The sequence below is a fragment of the Neopsephotus bourkii genome, unplaced genomic scaffold, assembly GCF_033783945.1.
Source record: "Neopsephotus bourkii isolate Nb327-2 ecotype Australia unplaced genomic scaffold, CSIRO-AGI_Nbou_v1 NB_1755, whole genome shotgun sequence".
Taxonomy (NCBI): Eukaryota; Metazoa; Chordata; class Aves; order Psittaciformes; family Psittacidae; genus Neopsephotus; species Neopsephotus bourkii.
In genome coordinates, this window is record NW_026902229.1 from 34,589 (window position 1) to 55,791 (window position 21,203).

The 21,203-nt window shown below is 63.9% G+C and overlaps 3 protein-coding genes across 7 annotated transcripts; 2 read left to right on the forward strand and 1 right to left on the reverse strand.

The window, feature by feature from the left end:
* Nucleotides 1-1,754: 1,754 nt before the first annotated feature.
* Nucleotides 1,755-7,632, reverse strand: HTRA2 (HtrA serine peptidase 2). 2 transcript variants are annotated; one of them, XM_061377490.1, is made up of 8 exons: nt 7,242-7,632; nt 6,083-6,287; nt 5,819-6,013; nt 5,532-5,564; nt 5,013-5,121; nt 4,453-4,522; nt 2,171-2,266; nt 1,755-1,937 (listed from the first exon to the last, which is right to left on the reverse strand). In XM_061377490.1, exons 1-8 carry the CDS (start codon nt 7,616-7,618, stop codon nt 1,772-1,774), a joined length of 1,251 nt encoding a protein of 416 aa, XP_061233474.1. In that variant the 5' UTR covers nt 7,619-7,632; the 3' UTR covers nt 1,755-1,771. The 2 variants fall into 2 exon arrangements, with proteins under 2 accessions (XP_061233474.1, XP_061233473.1); XM_061377489.1 differs by having other exon boundaries at nt 5,819-6,287.
* Nucleotides 7,633-7,928: 296 nt separating this feature from the next.
* AUP1 (AUP1 lipid droplet regulating VLDL assembly factor) lies at nt 7,929-18,025 on the forward strand. Of its 4 annotated transcripts, XM_061377491.1 has the most exons (12): nt 7,929-8,087; nt 8,307-8,444; nt 8,907-9,057; nt 10,347-10,534; nt 10,616-10,688; nt 13,215-13,288; nt 14,587-14,653; nt 15,138-15,243; nt 15,536-15,679; nt 15,837-16,000; nt 16,192-16,280; nt 17,920-18,025. In XM_061377491.1, the coding sequence occupies exons 1-12, from the start codon at nt 8,038-8,040 to the stop codon at nt 17,963-17,965; spliced, it is 1,290 nt and encodes a 429-aa protein (XP_061233475.1). In that variant the 5' UTR covers nt 7,929-8,037; the 3' UTR covers nt 17,966-18,025. The 4 variants fall into 4 exon arrangements, with proteins under 4 accessions (XP_061233475.1, XP_061233478.1, XP_061233476.1 ...); XM_061377494.1 differs by lacking the exon at nt 15,536-15,679; XM_061377492.1 differs by lacking the exon at nt 10,616-10,688 and having other exon boundaries at nt 13,215-13,283.
* A 193-nt stretch (nt 18,026-18,218) lies between these two features.
* On the forward strand, nt 18,219-20,289 carry LOC133225289 (BCL2/adenovirus E1B 19 kDa protein-interacting protein 3-like). Its single transcript, XM_061377496.1, has 6 exons — nt 18,219-18,430; nt 18,917-19,043; nt 19,123-19,252; nt 19,327-19,421; nt 19,634-19,783; nt 19,988-20,289. The coding sequence occupies exons 1-6, from the start codon at nt 18,349-18,351 to the stop codon at nt 20,034-20,036; spliced, it is 633 nt and encodes a 210-aa protein (XP_061233480.1). The 5' UTR covers nt 18,219-18,348; the 3' UTR covers nt 20,037-20,289.
* The last annotated feature ends 914 nt before the right edge of the window (nt 20,290-21,203 follow it).

Consider the following 21,203-nt stretch of genomic DNA (forward strand, 5'->3'; position numbering starts at 1 on the left):
TGCCCGGGCCGCTCCGCGCTGCCGCCCGCTCCTGTGCCCGGGCCGCTCCTCGCTGCCGCCCGCTCGTGTGCCCGGGCCGCTCCGCGCTGCCGCCCGCTCCTGTGCCCGGGCCGCTCCTCGCTGCCGCCCGCTCCTGTGCCCGGGCCGCTCCTCGCTGCCGCCCGCTCCTGTGCCCGGGCCGCTCCTCGCTGCTGCCCGCTCCTGTGCCCGGGCCGCTCCTCGCTGCTGCCCGCTCCTGTGCCCGGGCCGCTCCTCGCTGCCGCCCGCTCGTGTGCCCGGGCCGCTCCTCGCTGCCGCCCGCTCCTGTGCCCGGGCCGCTCCGCGCTGCCGCCCGCTCGTGTGCCCGGGCCGCTCCTCGCTGCCTCCCGCTCCTGTGCCCGGGCCGCTCCGCGCTGCCGCCCGCTCCTGTGCCCGGGCCGCTCCGCGCTGCCGCCCGCTCGTGTGCCCGGGCCGCTCCTCGCTGCCGCCCGCTCCTGTGCCCGGGCCGCTCCGCGCTGCCGCCCGCTCCTGTGCCCGGGCCTCTCCTCGCTGCTGCCCGCTCCTGTGCCCGGGCCGCTCCTCGCTGCCGCCCGCTCCTGTGCCCGGGCCGCTCCGCGCTGCCGCCCGCTCCTGTGCCCGGGCCCCCTCGCTGCCTCCCGCTCCTGTGCCCGGGCCGCTCCTCGCTGCCTCCCGCTCCTGTGCCCGGGCCGCTCCGCGCTGCCGCCCGCTCCTGTGCCCGGGCCGCTCCGCGCTGCCGCCCGCTCCTGTGCCCGGGCCGCTCCGCGCTGCCGCCCGCTCCTGTGCCCGGGCCGCTCCTCGCTGCTGCCCGCTCCTGTGCCCGGGCCGCTCCTCGCTGCCGCCCGCTCCTGTGCCCGGGCCGCTCCTCGCTGCCGCCCGCTCCTGTGCCCGGGCCGCCCTCGGGGCAGCAGCACCCCAAGAGCTGCGCTGCTTTCATCGAAACCCCCGGGCTGGGCGGGGGGGCCCCGGGCGCGCTGCTCCCGGCTCCACACGCGCGTTCCTCCCGCCGGAGCCCGGAGCGGAGCAGGGGCTCTCCAGGACCGCGGGGAACACCCGGGGCCGCTCCTTCCCCAGGGGCCCTCGGCTCCAGCCGCACCCGGAGCTGCTCCTTCCCCAAGGGGCTCTCGGCTCCGGCCGCAGGGCACAGGGAGGCCCCGGCTGCAATGCATGGAGCTGAGCAGCAGCAGCCCCACACCAGGCTGCGGGGGGGACAGGCAGGGACAGGCTCCCAGCTTCAGCGCTCCTGCAGCCCAGCCAGCGAGGAACTACCCAGACACTGCAGGGTCCAGCACCAAAACCCCTCTCACCATGGCTTGAACCTGCCCGAGGGGAGACTGAGCTGAGCTCTTAGGCAGAAGCTCTTCCCTGTGAGGGTGCTGAGGCGCTGGCACAGGGTGCCCAGAGAAGCTGTGGCTGCCCCATCCCTGGCAGTGCTCAAGGCCAGGTTGGACACAGGGGCTTGGAGCAAGCTGCTCCAGTGGAAGGGGTTGGGGGTGGAGCTGGAGGAGCTTTAAGGTCCCTTCAACCCAAACCATTCCAGGATTCCCTGTGACAGGAAGGGCAGCATCCTCCACATCCCAGCCTCCCGCAGGCAATGCTGCGGGGCAGGAGAGCCCACGGCACTGGGGTCCCTATAAAAGTGCTTTATTTGAGTACAGAGGGAAGGGCTGCTCCAGGAGCCCACCCCGGCACCGGGCCCGGCTCCCTCCAGCTCTCAGCGTGTCCGTGCCCGGCTCACGGCCACGGCTCGCTCCTGCCCCCCGCCGCAGCTCCGCTACTCGGTGGCCTCGGGGACCACGCTCAGCAGCAGCGAGTCGTGGCCGCGCCGCAGCAGCAGGGTCAGGCTCTGCTGGGTCCGCACCGCCTCGTACACGTCCTCGGCGCGGCGCGACGCCTGCCCGTTGATCTCCAGCACCACATCACCCGCCTTCACCCCGGCCCTGCGGCACAGACACAGCACAGGGGGTGAAGCAGGAGCAAAGAGCACCGGGCACCACGAGGCTTGGAGCACGGGTACCTGAGGCAGAGGGACACCAAGCCTGGGCATGACCCACCGGTTGGTTTCTGCTGCGCATCAGGGCCCAAGCCCTTGTGCCCTGGAGCAAACCATAGCTAAATACATCCCACCCCCCAGAGCTGCCCCTCAGGCCACCCCCAGGCACAGGGCGCTTACTGATGGGCTGGCGAGCCGATGATCACCTTGTGGATCAGCACTCCATAGGAGACGTCGGGGAAGCTGGGGTCACGCAGCTTCAGCTCAGCCAGGATGCTGCAGGGGGAAGGTCAGCATCAGGAAAGGAGCTGGGCGGCAGAGCAGGGCTCTCACCCAGCCCAGCTACACAGGACCCCTCCTCCTGCCTCCCTCACACTGCCAAGCACAAGCACAAGCACGCCGCTGCCACCCCCAGGAGCACCCCAACGCCATCACCCTGCCAAAGCCCAGAGGACAAGGTGCTGACTGTGCCCGGAGGGATGGAGCCACCAGAGCAGCTGCCAGCAGGGTCACACACACACCCCTGTGTAAGCAGCCCCAGCTCAGGTGCCCTCCTTGGTGTCAGATCCATGGAGCTGCTGCAGCTCCACTGCTCTGCTTTGGGGCAGGACAAGAACAGAAGGTGAGCCCCTGTTGTTGCCAGAGGTGTCAAGCAGAGGTAAAGCTGCTCCTCCCTCCAGAGCCTACAGACTGCACACCCCGGTTCCTCCTACCCCTGCAGTGGTGGCTTACACTGTGCACCTCTCCCTGCTCCTCACTGTGCTGTGCAAGCTGCCCCCCCTTCCGATGCTGTAACATCACAGCACGGCTGGGGTGGGAAAGGAGCCTCTGGAGATCACCCACCCCATCCCTGCTCCGCAGAGCAGCAGCCCAGGACTGTGCCCACGGAGGCTGTGGGTATCTGCAGCGCCGGGGATGCTCTGAGCTCTGCAGGCGCCTGTGCCTGTGCCAGGCTTCGGCCACTGTCCCCAATGGCAAAGGGGCTCCTGGTGTTCAGGTGCAGCCCCGTGTGCTCCGGTCCGTGCCCCCTGCTCTGGTCCCGGCTCTGGGCACTGACAGAACCACACCAGCACCATCTACTGGGCACGGCCGAGCACCCAGCGATGCAGAGCGCTCCCCAGCCACCCACTGCCTGTGCCTCACAGCCACCCTCTCCTCCGCTGGTGCGGCAAGGCAGGACCCCAGCCCCTCCTTATAGTGCCCAGGGGTGCAGGCAGGACCCCAGCCCCTGCCCGTGGTGCCCAGAGGTGCAGGCAGGACCCCAGCCCCTGCCCGTGGTGCCCAGAGGTGCAGGCAGGACCCCAGCCCCTGCTCATGGTGCCCAGGGGTGCAGATAGGACCCCAGCCCCTGCCCGTGGTGCCCTGAGGTGCAGGCAGCCCTTCACAAACCAACCCAGACACCAAAGGCACCGGAGCTTTGGGAAGGGCAGAGCAGGGCCCTCAGAGGTGCTCCTGCCCAGCAGGCTGCAAGCACCAAGCCAAGGCTCATGCTGAGCCCCAGGAGTCAGGTGAAGGTCTCTTGAGAGCCGGCTGCAGAAGCTGCAGACGCTGGTGCAGAGCAGGCACCTTTGTCCCTGGGAGGGGAGCGGCTCCCAAGGGAGCTCCCACCACGGGCTCCTGATGCACCCCTGGTGCTGCCGTCAGCACTGGGGTCAATGCTGCTGCAGCAGCTCCCTCCTGTCCCACAGCCCTGAGCAGAGCTCGGCTCCCACTGCTTGCAGGGCCCCTCTCAGGGTGTTTGGCCACAGGCATGTCCTGGGCACCCACTGAAGCCAGGGGCGATGCTCTCTGCCCAAGCAGGCTGAGTGCCTGCTGACCAGAGCGCTCCTTGAGATGCAGCAGTAACACAGGGCCAGGAGCGTCAAGAGTCTCAGACCCACAGGAAGTGACCCCCTTCCCACCTGCCGGGGCTGTACCGGTTAACACCACACCACAACGTGCTCCCTCCAGAGGCAGCACCCAGGAGCCTCCCACCACGCCAGCAGCAGCCACGCTGTGGGTGCTCGCAGAGCTGCTCTCCTGCCTTCCTCCCTCTCCCCCAGCTGCCTCCCCTGCAGCCACAGGGGTCAGGGCTCACTGGAAGCCCCACGTTACAGGAGCGCTGCTGCACCTCAATCCCCAGCAGACCCCCCCTTGCCGAGGGTACCGCTTGCCCGACTCTGATCACAGCGTTCCACTGCCCTCGTGTGTGTGACACAAGGGTTCTGGGGGTTCCTGCTGTGCTGCAGGGCCCTGATCCAGCTCCTCTGAGCAACAACTGCTCTGGAGGCAGTTCCAGCTCTGCCACATGCAGAAACCTGCGAGCTTCTCACTGACCCCTGGCAGAGCCTTGGAGCCTGCACACAACAGGAGCACAGACACCTGAGTGTGAGTGCTTCAGCCCTCCCCACGCCACGCACTCCCAGTCTGGCAGATCCCATCACAGCCACCATGCCCCACAAGAGCAGCCTTCGAACACGCACCTGGGTGTCAGAGTCAGCATCATCACCCCGATGTAGCGGCGCTTTGCCTCTGTGCTGCCGAACCAAGAGCCTGTCAAAGGCAATGACATGAGATGACCCACGTGCACTGGGAGCAGGGCTGGGCTGACACAGAGCCCACCCACCCCACAGCAGACAGTGGCTGTGGGGTCATTCTGATGCCCAAAGACACCTCATCTAAGCTGCATTCACCCCGTGGGGTTTCACATTACTGCAACTGTGCTGCTTTTTGCTGTTGGCTTTTGGACTGAGAATACCCCTCCCCGGTGTCAGCACGTCACGCAGCATCCCAGAGCAGCAAAGCCAGGCAACACTCGACACCACTGACATAACTGCCTGTCCTTCCCAATACAGCTGAACCCAGCACCTGCGCTTCCATCAGCACACACAGGGCAATGGAAGAGGCACAGGGAGCTTCGTGCCAGGTGGGGAATCTTCATCCCTGCAATGCTCTGCTTGCCCTGCTCAGAAGCGGTGCCTGGAGCCCAGCGGTGCCAGAGCCTCCCTCTCCCCTCCCGCAGGACCCGAGGCTCCCCACTCACTTTTGCGGTGCTCCTCCTTCTGCAGGAACGTCCGCAGGCGGTCAGAGGGGATGGCAAAGGAGATGCCCGATGTCACCTTCATGGTGTTCACCCCAATCACTTCGCCGTCCTGCAGGGGAGCAGGCACTGTGAATCCCGCTGCATCCTCATGGAGAGGGCAAGCACCGTGCAAGCCTGCAGTGCTGCACGTGTGCCCATCCCCTCCCTGCCTCCTGCTTCTGCACCTGCCTGGCCCTGCCAAGCTGGGCAGGGACCAGCCCTGCAGCTGCAGCCAGCACAGCCCTTCCCTGAGCCCTGCCAGCAGCAACCAAGCCACACGCACCAGGCAGGGCTCGGCTGTGCCATGGAGTCCCATGCACTCAGGCTCCCTCAAACACGCACTGCAAGGGCTGAGCCCCGGCTCCTCCTCACAAGGAGCCTGATGCACGCACAGTCCCCCCTCCCAGCAGCTGCAGCACCCACACATGCACCCACCAAGGCAGACTGAGGGCCCCCAGCACCACTGCCCCAGGAACGTACCAGGTTGACGAGGGGGCCCCCGGAGTTCCCAAACTGCAGCAGAGGAGAGAGCAGGAAAGAGGCCATAAAGCAACGTCCTCACACAGCAGGACCCAAGGCAGGGAGGCAGCGTCCAGAGAGCGGGGTCAGGCTGAGGAACGCAGCCAGCACCTGGGTGACCGGCCAGAAGCCCTCCATCTCCCAGTGCTCCCAGCTTCCTCTGACCTCACGGCACCCACAGCCCTTCCCCAGCTCCCCCCTCCCCAGAGAGGGCAGCGGGACGAGGTCCCAACCCGAGCTCCCCTTACGTCGATGGCAGCGTCCGTCTGGATGTACTCCATGTCGGAGGCGGCGAGGCCCAGCTCCCGGCTGCCGCGCTGTGCCGAGCTGACGATGCCCGAGGTGATGGTGTTCTGCAGGGCGAAGGGGCTGCCCATGGCCACCACGAACTCTCCCTGCCGCACCTCAGAGGAGCGCCCAAGGGGCAGCGTGGGCAGCGGGTGCTGCAAGGGAGGAGAGCGGTGAGCGGATGGGAGGGACGGAGGGAGCGTCTCCAGAAGCAGGATGCGCACCTTCGGCTTGATCTTGATGGTAGCGATGTCTGCAACCTGGTCCACGTCCTGCACCACGGCATCGTACTGCTCCCCGCTGGCCAGCTTCACCCGCACGCGCCGCCGGTTCGCCACCACGTGCGCGTTGGTCACGATGAGCCCGTCCGGGGACACCAGGAACCCAGAGCCATTGGAGATGGGCACCTCGCGGCCCGAAAAGGGATGCCTGCAAGGTGGGCACAGCTCAGGGAGGGGCGGCAGGGACCCCGAGGGGACTGGTGGGGACTACGGGGAGGGCAGACAGGGGCTAGGCTGGGAGGCAGTGGGGGACAGTGAGGATGTCTGGGCAACAGCGTGACGGGAGCAACTCCTTCATTCCCCACGTGGAGAGTCTGAACAACCAGGCCCGTGACTGGGGAGCACGCAGGAAGAATGAGGTCCACGCACAACTGGAAAGGTGCGATCCCGGTGGGAAGCATGGTGGGAAGCTGACAGGAGCGGAGCTGTTGTGACTCTTTGGGAAAGGGCAGCAGGAGGTAGGTGGGAGGGGTTGTGATCCGCACAAAGAAGGAGCCTGAACGCACAGAACCTTGCCCTGGAGCAGGTAACAACCACCTGGGAGGTAACGGACACATGTTCTGTAGTAGCCAGAGGAGGGCTCACAACTGCAGGTTCTGGTCCCCACGGGAGACAACAATCACCCTGACCTCTGCGGGTGACCTCGGCCTGCTGCTGAGTGGGGTCTCTTCAACCTAAACCCGTCTGTGACTGTGAAAAGCAAAGCCATGCTCCTGGGGCAGGGATCCCGCGCCACGGGACAGCCCGGAGCCGCTGCCAAGAGGCAGCTTTGCTCACACTGGACTCGGGGCCGGCAGCTCAGGGGCACCGCGTCCCTGCAGCAGAGGACCCGTGCTGAGGCTGGCTGTGCACGCAGCGGGCACAGGGGACGGAGAGGTCCCACCCGCGCCATGCCCGGTTCCGGCTGCCCGGGACACCAGGCAGGGCGGCCGCGGGCGAGGCTGGGGTAGGGGCTGCTCCGTGCGGGGAGCCAGGATCGGGGCTGTGCCGGCGGGGAACGGGGAGCGCGGGGCCGGGCCGGAGCCTCCTCGAAGGGGCAGGACCGGGACAGGGTCAAGAGGGACCCCCGCGGGGACCGGGCAGCGCGGGGCCGGGCCGGTACCTGCCCACGATCTCCACGTAAACCAGCGCGGGCGCCGTCTTCTCCACCACGTCAGCGATGAAGTTGAAGGCGGCGCGCGGCGAGGCGGGCGGGGGCGCGGGCACGGCGGCGCGCAGCGCGGGCAGAGCGGGCCGGTGCCCCTCGCCCTGCCGGGCCCACAGCAGCAGCAGCGCCGCTGTCCCGGCGCCCAGCACCGCCGCCAGCGCCCGGCCCCCGGCGGAGGAGTGGGGAGGCGGAGGTGAGGGGGAAGGAGGCGGAGGTGAGGGGGAAGGAGGCGGCGGGAGCGGAGGGGCGGCGGCGGTCCCGCACAGCGCCCGGTACCACCGCTCCGCCCCCGGCCGCAGCGCGGCCCGCGCCCACCGCGCCAGCGCCGCCATGCTGCTGCGGAGCTCACGTGCCGCCCTGCCGCAGGGCACGCCGGGACGTGTAGTCCCGAGGCGGAAGTATGACGGAGGCGACGGTCCCGCCGCGGGGCACGCTGGGAGCTGTAGTCACACAGCGCCGGAAGCCGTTGCTGGGGGAGGCAGAGAGCAGCTCACCAGGATTAATGGGCTCACCAGGATTAATGGGCTCACCAGGATTAATGGGCTTACCGGGATCACCGGCTCCACCGGCTCCACCGGCTACTCCCCCAGCGCCGAAGGGGCTCGGTGACAGAGAGAGGCACCGGGGTGCGGCGCGGTGCACGCCGGGAAGGCGCCGCCACTCCCAAGCTGCCCCGCGCGGGCAGGCGGGCGGCCGTGGGGGAAGATGGCGGCGGGTGTGGAGCGTCCGTGAGGTACCGGGTGCGGCGGGGATGGAGCCTCCCTCGGCGCCGGGCCCCGAGCGGCTCTTCGACTCGCACCGGTGAGAGCCGCGGCGGCCCCTCGCTGCCTCGCGGGGGCTCGGCTGGGAGAGGCCCGCGTGGGAAGGTGGCGTGTCCCTGGGGGGGCCGGGGCCCGCTGCGGAAGGGGTGTCCTGAGGGAGCTCCGTGGGGACGATCGGGATGTCCCGGGAGGGGCGGGTGGCGCGGCCCGGTCCGGTCCCGCCGCGCTCAGGCCGCTCCGCTGCTCTTTGGCCCCGCAGGTTTCCGAGCGATGGGTTCCTGCTCCTGGCCCTGCTGCTCTACGCGCCCGTGGGGCTCTGCCTGCTCGTCCTGCGCCTCTTCATCGGCGTCCACGTCTTCCTGGTCAGCTGCGCCCTGCCCGACAGCGTCCTGCGGCGGTGCGTGCGGCTCGGCGGGAGCCGGCCGGGCCTCGGGCGCTGCTGGAGGGGCGGGGGCTGCCCTCGCCCGGGAGGAGGGGTCCGGAGCCGCGGGGCTTGGCTCGTACAGAGCCTCACAAGGAGCTTGTGGGACTTCCTGCTCTCAGACCCATGGAGGCGCCTTCTCTGCCAAGAGCAGAGCAGGCAGTTCCCTCTTGAGAGCCCAGGGATTGATCCAGAGCACTTGGGGATCCTGTGGTGGTTCCTGCCCCTGTTCCATGCCGCAGCAGCAGCTCTGCAGGCAGCCTGCAGCCCCCGCTCTTACCCCAGCAGCTCCCGTTCCAGATACCTGTTCCCGCATGCCCCCTTTGTACCAGTGTCCTTTGTCCAGTCACACGGATTCCCAGTCTCCTCTGTCTGCTGGGTGTGCGCCAGCGATGGCTCAGGCCCCAGGATGGGAGTGAGGAAGCTGCCTCCCCCCAGGTTCATCGTGCGGGTGATGTGCTCGGTGCTGGGGCTGTGCGTGCAGCAGAGCGACCCCCGGCTGCGCGACGCCGGCGTCAGGGTCTACATCGCCAACCACGTCACGCAGTTCGACCACAACGTCATCAACCTGCTCACCTCCTGCAACACGGTGAGGGGCTGGCGGGAGCCCCCCTGCGGTCCGGGGGGTTCCTGCTCCAGGAGAAGGGCACCGAGAGCCCTGTCAGAACGCAGGTGTTGCCCTGCTCTCCTTCAGTGCTCATTTATGAGTTCCCAAGCCTGGGGTTCTTTGTGGTTCAGTGTTTACACGCTTGGGCATTGCATAGAAACTGGAGCAGGGTGTGGAGGAGCAGGAAGTGTTAGAATGGGTATTGATCTTATTGAAAGAGACTGGCAGGTCCCAGCAGCTCTGTCTCTTTCAGGTAGGTGCTGTCAGGAGCAGGGCTGGATGTGGGGCTTTTCCCCCAGTGCTGCGTGTCCCCCTCACTGGATGTGAGCGGAGCTGCGTGGTGGTGCTGGGGTTCTGCTGGGCTGCTGGTTGTGTAACTCCCTTTGCTCTTGTGAAATACCCTAAGTGTGGCACTCCTGAGTCAGCTGGCTCTGAACGTGCCTGGGAGCGAGTTGGTTGGTCCTGTACCCTGAAGAGCAGCGGATTTGCTCCTTACCTGGAGAAAAACAACCTTGGAGTAGTGTGTGCTTTGCCAAGTGTGTCAGGAGCCTCCAGAGAGAGCTCTGGGAAACAGGATTGTTGCCCAGGGCAGGGAGAGTTTGTTTCTCTGGCAGACAGCTTACAGCCTGAACTGTAGGTCAGGAATCAAACACCTGAGGACTTGGGGCCGGGCAGTAACGTGCTCTCTGCTGTAGTGCCTTTAGCCAGCAGGCTGCTCCCTTGCCCCAAGAGGAGTCTCTACTGATAAGCAGGAGCTTTGTTTCCCGTTGTCTGGTGGGAGGACAGGACAGGAACAGGGTTCCTCTGACTCTTGTTTCCCCTTGCAGCCTGCTCTGAACAGGACAGGACAGGACAGGGTTCCTCTGACTCTTGTTTCCCCTTGCAGCCTGCTCTGAACAGGACAGGACAGGGTTCCTCTGACTCTTGTTTCCCCTTGCAGCCTGCTCTGAACAGGACAGGACAGGGTTCCTCTGACTCTTGTTTCCCCTTGCAGCCTGCTCTGAACAGGACAGGACAGGGCTCCTCTGACTCTTGTTTCCCCTTGCAGCCTGCTCTGAACAGGACAGGACAGGGCTCCTCTGACTCTTGTTTCCCCTTGCAGCCTGCTCTGAACAGGACAGGACAGGACAGGGCTCCTCTGACTCTTGTTTCCCCTTGCAGCCTGCTCTGAACAGGACAGGAACAGGGCTCCTCTGACTCTTGTTTCCCCTTGCAGCCTGCTCTGAACAGGACAGGACAGGGTTCCTCTTGACTCTTGTTTCCCCTTGCAGCCTGCTCTGAACAGTGCCCCTGGTTTCATCTGCTGGTCACGAGGGTTCATGGAGCTGGGAGTGAGCGGGAGCCGAGCAGAGCTGGTGGATTCCTTGAAGGCATACTCATCCCACAGAGGGAACCCCCCGCTGCTGCTGTTCCCGGAGGAGGCAGCCACCAACGGGCGGGCCGGGCTGCTCCACTTCAGGTACCGGAGCAGCCGCTGCTGTGGCACAGAGGGCTTGGGTTTGGCTTTGGGGTCATTCCCTGTGCAATTCCTCCCTTCCAGCTCCTGGCCGTTCTCAGTGTCGGACGTGGTGCAGCCGGTCGCCCTGCAAGTGCTGAGGCCTTTGGTCACTGTGGTGAGTGGGGCACAGGGCAGGGGGGCTGTGCAAGCCTGAGCTCTGGGATGGTGCCGTTAATCCTGCTTTGAAGCCTGTGGGAGAGGCAGCCTGGCCTTGTCCTCTTACCCAGGGACTGGCTCCTCAGTGCTAACACTGTTCCTGGTGCTCTTCCCAGGAAACCTGCACCAAGTCACTACTCCTGTAGTCACACTGGCACGTCTGTGAGATGCTTTAGTGGCTCAGCTGCCCAGCAGTGTGCTACCTAGGTTCTGTGACCACAGCATCCCTGTGTCACATCTCTGTGAGCTCCCTGCTGTTAAATTCTCTTGACAGAGTAGCCCCAGTCCCCTTGGAGAGTGGCTGATGCCAAAGGTTGGCCAGGCTCTCTGGGTACGTTCTTCAACTCCCAAGTGCAGGCGTGAGCATGGTGCAACATCGGCTTCAGAGAAGTGGCAAAGTTCATGCTGCTAATGCTGGTGCTGCTGAGCAGGCTGCAGTAAACTGCTCTTAGCTGGCTTACAGAGGGAGATCTTGGTGCATTTCTGATTTCTTTGTGTGTTTTATGAATCTACCTGGTTAAAAGATAGATTTTACATTTGTCTGACCTTTTAGTTGGTCCTCCATTGTCCATCTGTTTAAGGCAGTAGATGGGCAGTGGATAAGGCACGGTGGATAAGGCACGGTGGATAAGGCACGGTGGATAAGGCACGGTGGATAAGGCACGGTGGATGGATTGAGAGGTATTGCAAGGTTTTTTCAAGGGAGGCTCTGACGGGGGTTACTTCTTTGCCAGTGTCATTTAGTGCCTTCAGTGGCTGCAGGGGACAGTGCTGAGACCTCTGCTGCTGGCGTTCAGGTTGGTGGATGGTGAGGAAGTTGCATCACTGACCCAGGGAGCCCCCAGCAGCAGTGGGTGCACGGCAGGGACCTGTGGTGTGAGTGCTCTGTGGTGCACAGCGGTGCTGGGTGTGATGGTGAGAGCTGGGAACCCGCTCTGCAGAGCCCTGGCAGCCATGCAGCCAGGAAAGTGGGGCAGTAGTTGAGGGAGTTCAAGGAGGCCACAAGCATGAGGCAGGATCCAAATAGCAGCTTAGAGGCACCCAGCACGATCAGCTCAGCAGAGGGAGTGCTGTGGGTGGGTTAGGGTTAGGGTTAGTGAGGACCCTACATTTCGAGTGACTGATCAAGAGAAGTGGGAGAGTTCTGTTCTGGACTGCTGATGGGGAACATCTTACCTTTCCGGTGGCTTTGGCTCCTCCAAGGAATTCTGTGGATGTGACAGGTTGTCTCTGCATCCCTTCCTTCATGAATGTTGGGGGGACCAGCATGCACATGGCTGCAGATGTGTTTGAAGATACTGGTTATAGCTTGGCTGGGATTGCTGCCTCCGGAGGCTGAGCAGGACTTTCTGCCCTAACTCATGCTGGTGGATCCCTTATGCAATTACAACCCATCAGAAACTTGTGAAGACTGAACTGGGGATGCAGCACTTTGAATGGCGCAGTCAGTGCCTTGCAGAAGGCTTCTGAGGTACTTGTGTGACACATGGAGCTGAGGGAAGCACCGAGCTGGGAGCTCAGGAAGAGGTTTCCCAGCTTTGGTCACCTGGAGCCTTGGAGGGGGCGTTGTTCTGTGGCACACATGGCCTGGGTTCAGCTGTGAGAGCTTCCTTCCTCCTGGTACCTGGTGCAGTGCTGGGCTTGGAGTTCAGGCTGGAGCACTGCTGGTAGCACATGGGGGGTTTAGTTGTTGCTGGGATCGGTTGGCTGGTGCTGAGCAATTGGGTTGGGCATCACTTGTGTTTATTTTTCCTTTCCCCTTCCCTTCTTAGCTTTGTGTTCTCTCCCCTGGTTATTTCCCTTATTAGTAGTGGCACTTTTCCCTTATACTTTAGTTATGAGGCTGTTCTGATCTCCACCCCTGGGGTTCACATCCCTTCTTCCATCCTCTTCCCATCCCACCCAGCTGCTGGTGCTGAGCTGCCACCCAGGGTTCAGCCATGGCAAGAAGGCAGTGGAGCTCCAGTCTGGCTGTTACCACTGCGAGGATTTGGCTGTAGGTTTCTGAGATCTCCATCTGGGAGATGAGAGTTCTTTATGAAGTCACCTGCAGTGGTTGTGGTTTCTGGGCTTTCCTCCTTAGAGCACCTCTCGCCAGGCCGGGGAATGAACCAGGCCTGGGGCCTGTCTTGGACTCATGGAACTGTTTGGCTGGAAAATACCTTTCAGCTTAGTCCAGCTGTTACCCCAGGACTGCCATGGCCACCGCTGATCCATGTCCTCAGGGGCCTTGTGTACACGTCATTTGAATCCCTCCAGCACTGGTGACTCCACCACTGCGTTGGGCAGCCTGTTCCAGTGCTGGATGAGCCTTTCGAGAAGGAACTGTTCCTCATCTCCATCTGAATCTCCCCTGGTGCAGCTTGAGGCCATTGCCTCTTGTCACATCCCTTGTTCCTTGGGAGCAAAGACCCACCAGCATCCCGATGGAGCCCTGCCCAGCTCCTGTTTTATGGATGCAGTCTCACTGTGCTCTCCTCCCCAGAGTGTGGCTGACTCCTCCTGGATTGCGGAGCTGCTCTGGACCTTCTTTGTCCCCTTCACAGTATACCAAGTAAGGTACTATCCCTCTCTCTTTCATTTGGGGCAGGGCATGGGGGGGACAGAGCTTGTGATAGGGAGATTTCCGGGTACTGCTGATGTGCCTCTCACTGTGGCTGAGCATGGCTTTGCTCAGTGATACTTGGTCCATGCCAGGTCCAGTTGCTGGCCCAGCTTCTGAAGCAGAGTGGGCCTGATTCCTGCATTGAGTTGGGGAAGGAGAGGTGTCTCCCAGGGCTTTTATGTCAGATTTGCTGGGTGTATTTGTGAAGCTGGCTGCTCTGCTGTAACTCACCCCAGGGCTCCTCAGCTCCCATGGGTGATTCCCTGCAGTTCCTTCTGGGTTGCAGAGGGGGTTCGAACACCCCTCTGGGGCCCTGGTGAGCCCAGACAAGCTGAGAGCTTTGGTGTGATAAGGGCTCATAGGCAGCAGAAGGGGATGGGAGGCACATTCAAGAGTCCTGCTGATCTGTTTTCTACTTGCATGTAGGTGGCAGTGGCTCCTCACCTGGGGCCTCTCTGGGAACTTCATTAGGACATGCTTGGCATGTTCCCCTTGGGTGCTAATAGAGATTCAATGAGCAGCTTTGTTTTCCAAACCGTGCCTTTCCCTTAACTCTGCAGCTTATGGGGAGGTTTCACACTCACCCGGTGGGGAGGTTTCACACTCGGGTTATGTTGGGGTTTCACACTCGGGTTATGTTGAGGTTTCACACTCGGGTTATGTTGGGGTTTCACACTCGGGTTATGTTGAGGTTTCACACTCGGGTTATGTTGGGGTTTCACACTCGGGTTATGTTGAGGTTTCACACTCGGGTTATGTTGAGGTTTCACACTCGGGTTATGTTGGGGTTTCACACTCGGGTTATGTTGAGGTTTCACACTCGGGTTATGTTGGGGTTTCACACTCGGGTTATGTTGGGGTTTCACACTCGGGTTATGTTGAGGTTTCACACTCGGGTTATGTTGGGGTTTCACACTCGGGTTATGTTGAGGTTTCACACTCGGGTTATGTTGGGGTTTCACACTCGGGTTATGTTGGGGTTTCACACTCGGGTTATGTTGAGGTTTCACACTCGGGTTATGTTGAGGTTTCACACTCGGGTTATGTTGGGGTTTCACACTCGGGTTATGTTGGGGTTTCACACTCGGGTTATGTTGAGGTTTCACACTCGGGTTATGTTGAGGTTTCACACTCGGGTTATGTTGAGGTTTCACACTCACCCTGGGGCGAGCTGTGGTGGGGCTGCAGGGCCGGTGCTGGGGGGCTGCTCCCCCCCCCCTTGCAGCCAGCCCGGTGCTGTTGTCCCCATCAGGTGGCTGCCGTCCGTCCCCCGGCGCGTGGAGGAGCCGAGCGAGGACTTTGCGCTGCGGGTGCAGGAGGTAGGATCAGCAGGGCCCACAGGAGAGGGTGGGCGCAGAGCTGCAGGGGGCATTCCTGGCTGGGTGCCTTCGGGTGATGGCCCCAGTTCATTGCCCCTTCCAATGACTCGGTTTTCTCATGGTCTCTTTGCTGCCCCCTTCCTTTCTGCCCATCGAGTTCAGACCTTTCTCTCCCTTTCCATAGTCCCGCAAGTCAAACGAAGCAGTTGGTTCTCCACCTTTCCCTTGTGTGCTGGGTGCCTCCTAGCTCCTGTACCAAGGATCTTGTATCTCCCTGTCAGCCTATTTTGGCAGGATGATATTGCCAGCTCCTGGTCCTTTATGCACTCCATGCAGGCTCTGGAGAAATCAGTTCCCATCCTCTTGCCCTCGCCATGGCTCCATTCAGGCCTGCACACAGGCTGCACTCCCCTGCAAGCTGGGAATGCCGGGGTCATACGTGTTGTGTGTCATGTACATGTGCCTCTTCTCTGTATGTGTGCAGCTCCTGGCCATGGAGCTGGGTGTGGTATCCACACGGCTCACTGCAGCAGACAGAACCGAGCACATGAAGAGGCTGAGACACACATCACTGCTCCCCTTTGCCCCAGGTGGGTGTCCTGGGTCCTGTCCTTACCAGGGAACTGCCACTTGGGCTCTGCCATGGAAGAGGCCTCAGGCTGCTCTTGGTTCCTCGTGCATGGAGGGAGAGGAGGAGGCGTGTTTGGGAGTAGGGGCTATGGGTGTGCTCTGGGCTGAGGCTGGAGTTGGGTGCCAGGGCGAGCACTGCCGCTCCTGCACAGACGCGGTGGTTGTGTGCAGGACGTCCAGCTTGTTTGCCAGGGCAGCCCATACTGGAGCCCGTGGAGCTGTAGCAGCTCAGGGGCCACGCTGTTGTTGCAGCCTCGAGCCAGGCGCTGGCAGCGCGGCGCCGGGTGCCCTCCGGCCTGGCTGCACCCTCTGAGGATGGGCGCATCGCGGCGATGGCGCGGCAGGTCAAGGAGGTGCTGCCTCACGTGCCTCTGGAGGTCATCAGGATAGACCTGGGTAAGCCGGGCCTGCTATCAGCAGGGACACAGCATCACCTTCCACACACCTGAGAGCAGAAACCTTGTCCCTGCGGTGCTGTAGAGCACAAGGGCATCAAGGGTGAGAGTGTCCCAGCATGACAGCTCCCTCTAACAGAGCTTCCTTGTTCCTACAGCCCAAACCAACTGTGTGGACACCACCATTGCCAACTTGCTGGAGGGGAGAATATCCTTCTGCCCTGACAGTAAGGAGGCTGGTACTGACCTGCCTGCCCCAGCTACCTCCCAGGCTCCAGCTGCTTCTGGCGTCCAGGGCTCCGCAGCTGAGCCTTCTCCCAAGGTACTTCTGGTGCTTGCGTTGTCTCTTCTGGTGTGATGGCTCATAGCCAGAGCACGCTGGTCTGTGTCCTGCACTAGCCATGGGGTCAGGGGATGGAGCGTTCTGAAGTGCTGCTGACCTGGCACTGCAGAGCCCCTGGGGAGCTCTGGGGTCTGGATGTGTCCTGATGGCTCCTGTGCTTTGTGTTCCAGGCAGCTGCAAAGCAGTTTGCCAGGTCCCCTGTGGAGCGGCACCTGTCCCTGCAGGAGCGAAAGCGAGCGCTCTACGACTACGCCAGGAGGTGAGAGCCCCCCCACGCCCCCAGCAGCACCCGGGTACCTCCAGGCAGGGGTTGGCCTTGTGTTCTCCCATGCTCTGGCCTAGGAGCAGGGGCTGGGCAGAGCTTTGGCTGCATCCCCTTGTCATTGCTGGGGAGTGCTCCTGGATTGTTCCTGGGCTTCTGTGTTTGGGGACCGGGTGTGACTGAAGCTGTTTGCCAGAAGCTGCTGAGGAGGAGGCGTAGCAAAACCCCTTGGTTGTTCTTTGGTGCAAGGGATTTGATTGATAGAAGCCATTGTGGGCCTGCAGTGAGGATCGATGCTGTGGGCACTCATTTCAGACAGGAGTTGGCTGTTTGGCAGCAGGGAGGGTGCAGGTCAGGTTCCTCAGTGTCAGTGGAGAAGTGCAGGGACCAGGGAGCGAGGCTGAGCCCTGTGTGGGGTTTTAATGAGGCAGATCCTGGAACCAGTGTCCAGTTCTGGTGCTGGGTCTGGTGTAGAGGAGATGCAGGATTGCCTGGGTCCCCTGTGGAGCAGCACCTGTCCCTGCAGAAGCAGAAGTGAGCAGTCTACAACTGAGGAGTGCACAGAGCTCGGTAGGGTCTGTGGGAAGGGGAGAACCCTTGTGGTGCTCCAGGAGAGTCAGGAGAAGGTTGCAGAGGCTCAGGGATCCCATAGACCTCTGGGATCAGCTTCTCTCTGCTACTGAGAGAAGGGAATCCCCATGTCTAGCAGCTGAAGTGAGGCAAATCTTCAGTGCCCATTTCTGGGGCTGGTCCCAGGTGGCTCTGGGCAGCTCTCGGTCACCAAGGACCTGGTTCACACAGCTTTGTTCTTCTGATAGCAGTTCAGAGGATTTCCATCTCAGAATAGTCCTGTGCCACAGGCAGCGGTTGACTGAACTGAGAGTTGTACCCCAGGCCTTATGGGAGCATGGGGATGTTGAGGGCTGGATCCACTGGTCACGATCTCTTCAGCAGCAAACAGAAGAGGTGGGAATCCTTTCCTGTGGATACCCAACCTGACTTCCTGCTGCTCTGCGTGATCCTTTCCTGAGGCTCCTCTGTCTGCTGGCTATGGAGTAGTGATCTCTGCTCCTGAGAGAGGAAGGGGTTTGGGAGGCACTTGGGCTCTTCCATGTCTGTACCCCAAAGGGCGCTGTGTGCTGTCCCAGCCTCAGAGCAGGGAGGTGTGTGTCTGGAGTTCTGATGACAGCGGTCCCCTGTCAGTGGTGCAGGCTCGGCTCAGGGCTCCTGAGTTCCAGCATTCCCAGTGTGAGGCAGTTGTTCCCGGTGGGCTCCGCAGCAGCTGGTGTGTGTCAGCTCGGTGTGTGTCAGCCCGGGGTTGGGCGCAGGAGCGGGTGTCCCGCAGTGTCACCGCTCCTTCCACTCTCCCTGTCCTGCTCCAGCCGGAGCATTCTGCATGCCTCTGTCCAGTGACGGTCTGCTTGTCCCCGGTAGTGCCCTGGTTGGAGCCGCGGGCCGGGATGGCCACGGTTGGGCTCTGGGCGAGCTTCAGACAGGCACAGGCGGGTTTGGGGAGCCCCGGGTATGGGGAGGGCCCGGCCCGGCCTTGGCCCCGGTTGGGGGGTGTCAGCCCAGCGGCCCGGTGCTGCCCTGAGGGCTCCCCGGGCGGTGCCGCTGACGCCGGTGTCTCCCGCAGGCGGTTCGCGGAGCGGAGCGGCGCGGCGCGGCTCGGCGGGCCCTGACCGGCCCTGCGCGGCTCGGCGCGCCCCCTGGCGGCGGCGGCAATAAACGGCGGCAGCGTCTGGCGCGGCTCGGCTCTGCGGGCGCGGGGGGCGGGGCCACCGGGCAGGGGGGCGGGGTTACCGGACAGAGGGCGGGGCCAGCCCGGCTCCGTGCGGGCCCGCACGCGCCGCGGCCGCCGCCCGCTCGCGCGCCGCACGTAGGCGCCGCTTAAAGGGGCAACGCGGCGGCCCCGGCGAGCTGCAGTCAGCGGCCGAGGGGCGGTGCTGCCGCCGAGCCCTGTGGGGACCCGACCTCCGCCGGCGGTGCCGACCCCGCGGGCCCCAGCGCACGGAGCCGGTGCCCTTTTAAGACGCGAGCTGCCGGTGCCGGTGGCTTTATTTACATGGGGGCTCGGGGGCGTCACGTGACGGGCAGAGCCGCGGCGGCCGAGCGTGGCGGGGCCATGGCGTGCACCGGTGATGACGGTCGGTGCGGGCGGGGGGGCGGGAGCCGGGGGATGCCGGGGGTACTGGGTCAGGCAGGGTCCCGGGCAGGCACCGGAGGGAAGGGGCAATGCGGGTTCTGGGGGTCCCGGCCGGACCTGGGGGATCTGGGTCAGTGGGAGCCCGGGGCTCCTGGGTGGGCCGGCGCACACACGGGGGGGTTCAGGTTAACGGGGGTCCCGGGAGGGCTGACGTGCACCGGGTCCGGGTCGATGGGGAGCCTGGGGCTCACGGCAGGCTGGGTGTGGGGTGGGGGCTGGTTCCATGGGAGTCCTGGGGGGTGATGAGCACCGGGGAGGGTGGCGGGGGTCAGTGGGGATCCCACGCTCCCAGCAGGGCATGGCAAGGGCAGCCCTGGGCACACACAGACCCACAGGTCAGGGGCAGGGCTTGGTGCTGGATGCCCGGGGGGGTCAGAGCGGGGTGCGGGTGCCCCTGGGGTCAGTGCCGGGCTGACGGCCCCTGCAGGCTCCTGGGTGGAGCTGCGCTGTGGCCCTGGGGGCCCTGAGCCAGAGCCCTCGCGGCTCTCCTCCTGCTCTGCCGACGTGGAGCGGATGCTGCTGGAGGCCCAGCTGGACACGGAGAGCGGCGACGGGTGAGTCCCAGGGCGCTGGCAGTGGGTGAGCCAGGGGCCTTGGGTGGCGCAGGCCTGGTGAGCGGCAGTTGCTTTGCAGTGCCCTGCTCCTGATGGGTTCCCCAGTCTGGGATGAGGATGGAGCTGGTCCAGCCGGCGAGCGGCCTGGGGACAGCGACCTGCGACCTCCCTGCAGCCAGCCCCAGCCAGGCTGCCTGCACCCCCGGCAGGTGAGGGAGCTGCACAGTGCCCTGTGCTCTGCTGACTGTGCCCTTGCTCTTACCTGTCCTGTGCCTCTTCCTAGCGGGACGTGCTGGATGCAGCCGAGCGGAGGGAGCAGCGCCTGCCAGCATCCCTCAACTGGGCCTGCACCCGCCACCCTCAGCACCTCTCTCCAAAGTAAGGCCATGTCTCCTGCCTGTCCTGCTGTCCCGTCCTGCTGTCCCGCCCTGCTGTCCCGCCCTGTCCCGTCCTGCTGTCCCGCCCTGCTGTCCCGTCCTGTCCCGTCCTGCTGTCCCGCCCTGCTGTCCCGCCCTGCTGTCCCGCCCTGCTGTCCCGCCCTGCAGTGCTCTGCCCTCCTCCCTTCCCTGTTAACTGTGCGCTTTCCCCAGGGAGTTTGCCTTTGTGTGCTCCCCGCAGCCGGTGCTGTGGAGCCTGCAGGGAGGAGCAGTGGGCAGAAAGAAGAAGCTGTTCAGTTCGGAGCTGCTGCTGCTCTTCATCCCCTCACTGCTGCTCAGCCACGTGCTGACGCTGGGGCTCGGGTGAGTTTCTGATGGGCCTGGCCTGGGCTTGGATGCATGCAGGGGGGAGCCCTGTGCCTGTATCCTGGGAGCCCCCGGCTGGCCTGGCCCAGGAGCTCCCTCATGGAGCTGGCTGGGGAACCACTCCTGGATGTGGGGTGCTCTTCCTTGGCTGCTGCTCCGAGCAGCTCTGCGGGGTCACTGAGAGCCTCTCTTTCCACCCAGGATCTACATCGGGAAGCGGCTGGCAGCCTCCTCGGCCAACCCACTGTGAAGAGCTGGGGTCACTGAGGCTCCGTGTGGGGGAGCCCGGGCATCAGCGCAGCCCAGCTGCTCCCAGGCTTCCAGGCTGTGGCACGGGGCGCCTCTCCCCTTGTCCCTTCTGTAGCCCCAGCGCAGGAGCTGATCCCGCTCTCCCACGTAGACAGAAGCCCACTGGTGGCAGCTCCCAGGGCAGCAGCCCCTGCCCCCCATCCCCTGGTTACGGGTCCATGTTCCTCCTTTTTAACAGACTGTAAATACGACTCCTGAGCTGCACCCCAGTGCGAATAAAGAGCCCCGAGTCACCGGCAGCGCCAGAGCCACCAGGCCAGCACTGGGAGGGCAGGCGAGCTCCCCAGGGTGTTGTGGCATGCCCATGGGCTCAGGCTGCAGGAGGTCCCTGCCAGTTGGGGTGCTGGGGGGGTGCCTGGCTGTGAAAGGGCCCCCGCTTGGCCTGTGGGCATGCAGGGATGAGGGCTGGGTTCATGGCAGTTTTCAGCCCTGCTGTAGCATGTAAGGCTGGTGCGTTAGTGCTTTATTAGCCATGACTGAGGCACTGGGGAGCCCAGTGCTGGGGGCCAGGGACTGCAGAGCCAGATGTGGCAGGAGAGCTGGTGCTGTGAAGCCAGATGTGGCAGGAGAGCTGGTGCTGTGAGATGTGGCAGGGGAGCTGGTGCTGTGAAGCCAGATGTGGCAGGAGAGCTGGTGCTGTGAAGCCAGATGTGGCAGGAGAGCTGGTGCTGTGAAGCCAGATGTGGCAGGGGAGCTGGTGCTGTGAAGCCAGATGTGGCAGGAGAGCTGGTGCTGTGAGATGTGGCAGGAGAGCTGGTGCTGCCCAGGCTGCACAGACCTGGCTGGGCCAGAGTTGGTTCTGGTGCTGTGGGATGGGGTGGGACGATGAGGGACAAAGGAGAGGATCTGCCCCTAGTGGGAGTGGGAGGGAAGAGCTGGGCCCATGCTGGCAGGGGCTTGGGGCTTGTTGCCCTGGGCGTGCCATGGTCCACAGGCAGTTGAGGGTGGAGGGAGGAAGATCCTTTCCAGTGTAGCGTGGTCACGGTGCTGAGGGGCTGCGTGGCTCAGAGCTCAGCTGGGGCAGGGCCTGGCACCGGTGTGTGGCCACTTGGGCTCAGCAGGAGCCTGAGCTGGGGCCTCTGGGGTGAGGAAGTGTGGGGACACCTGA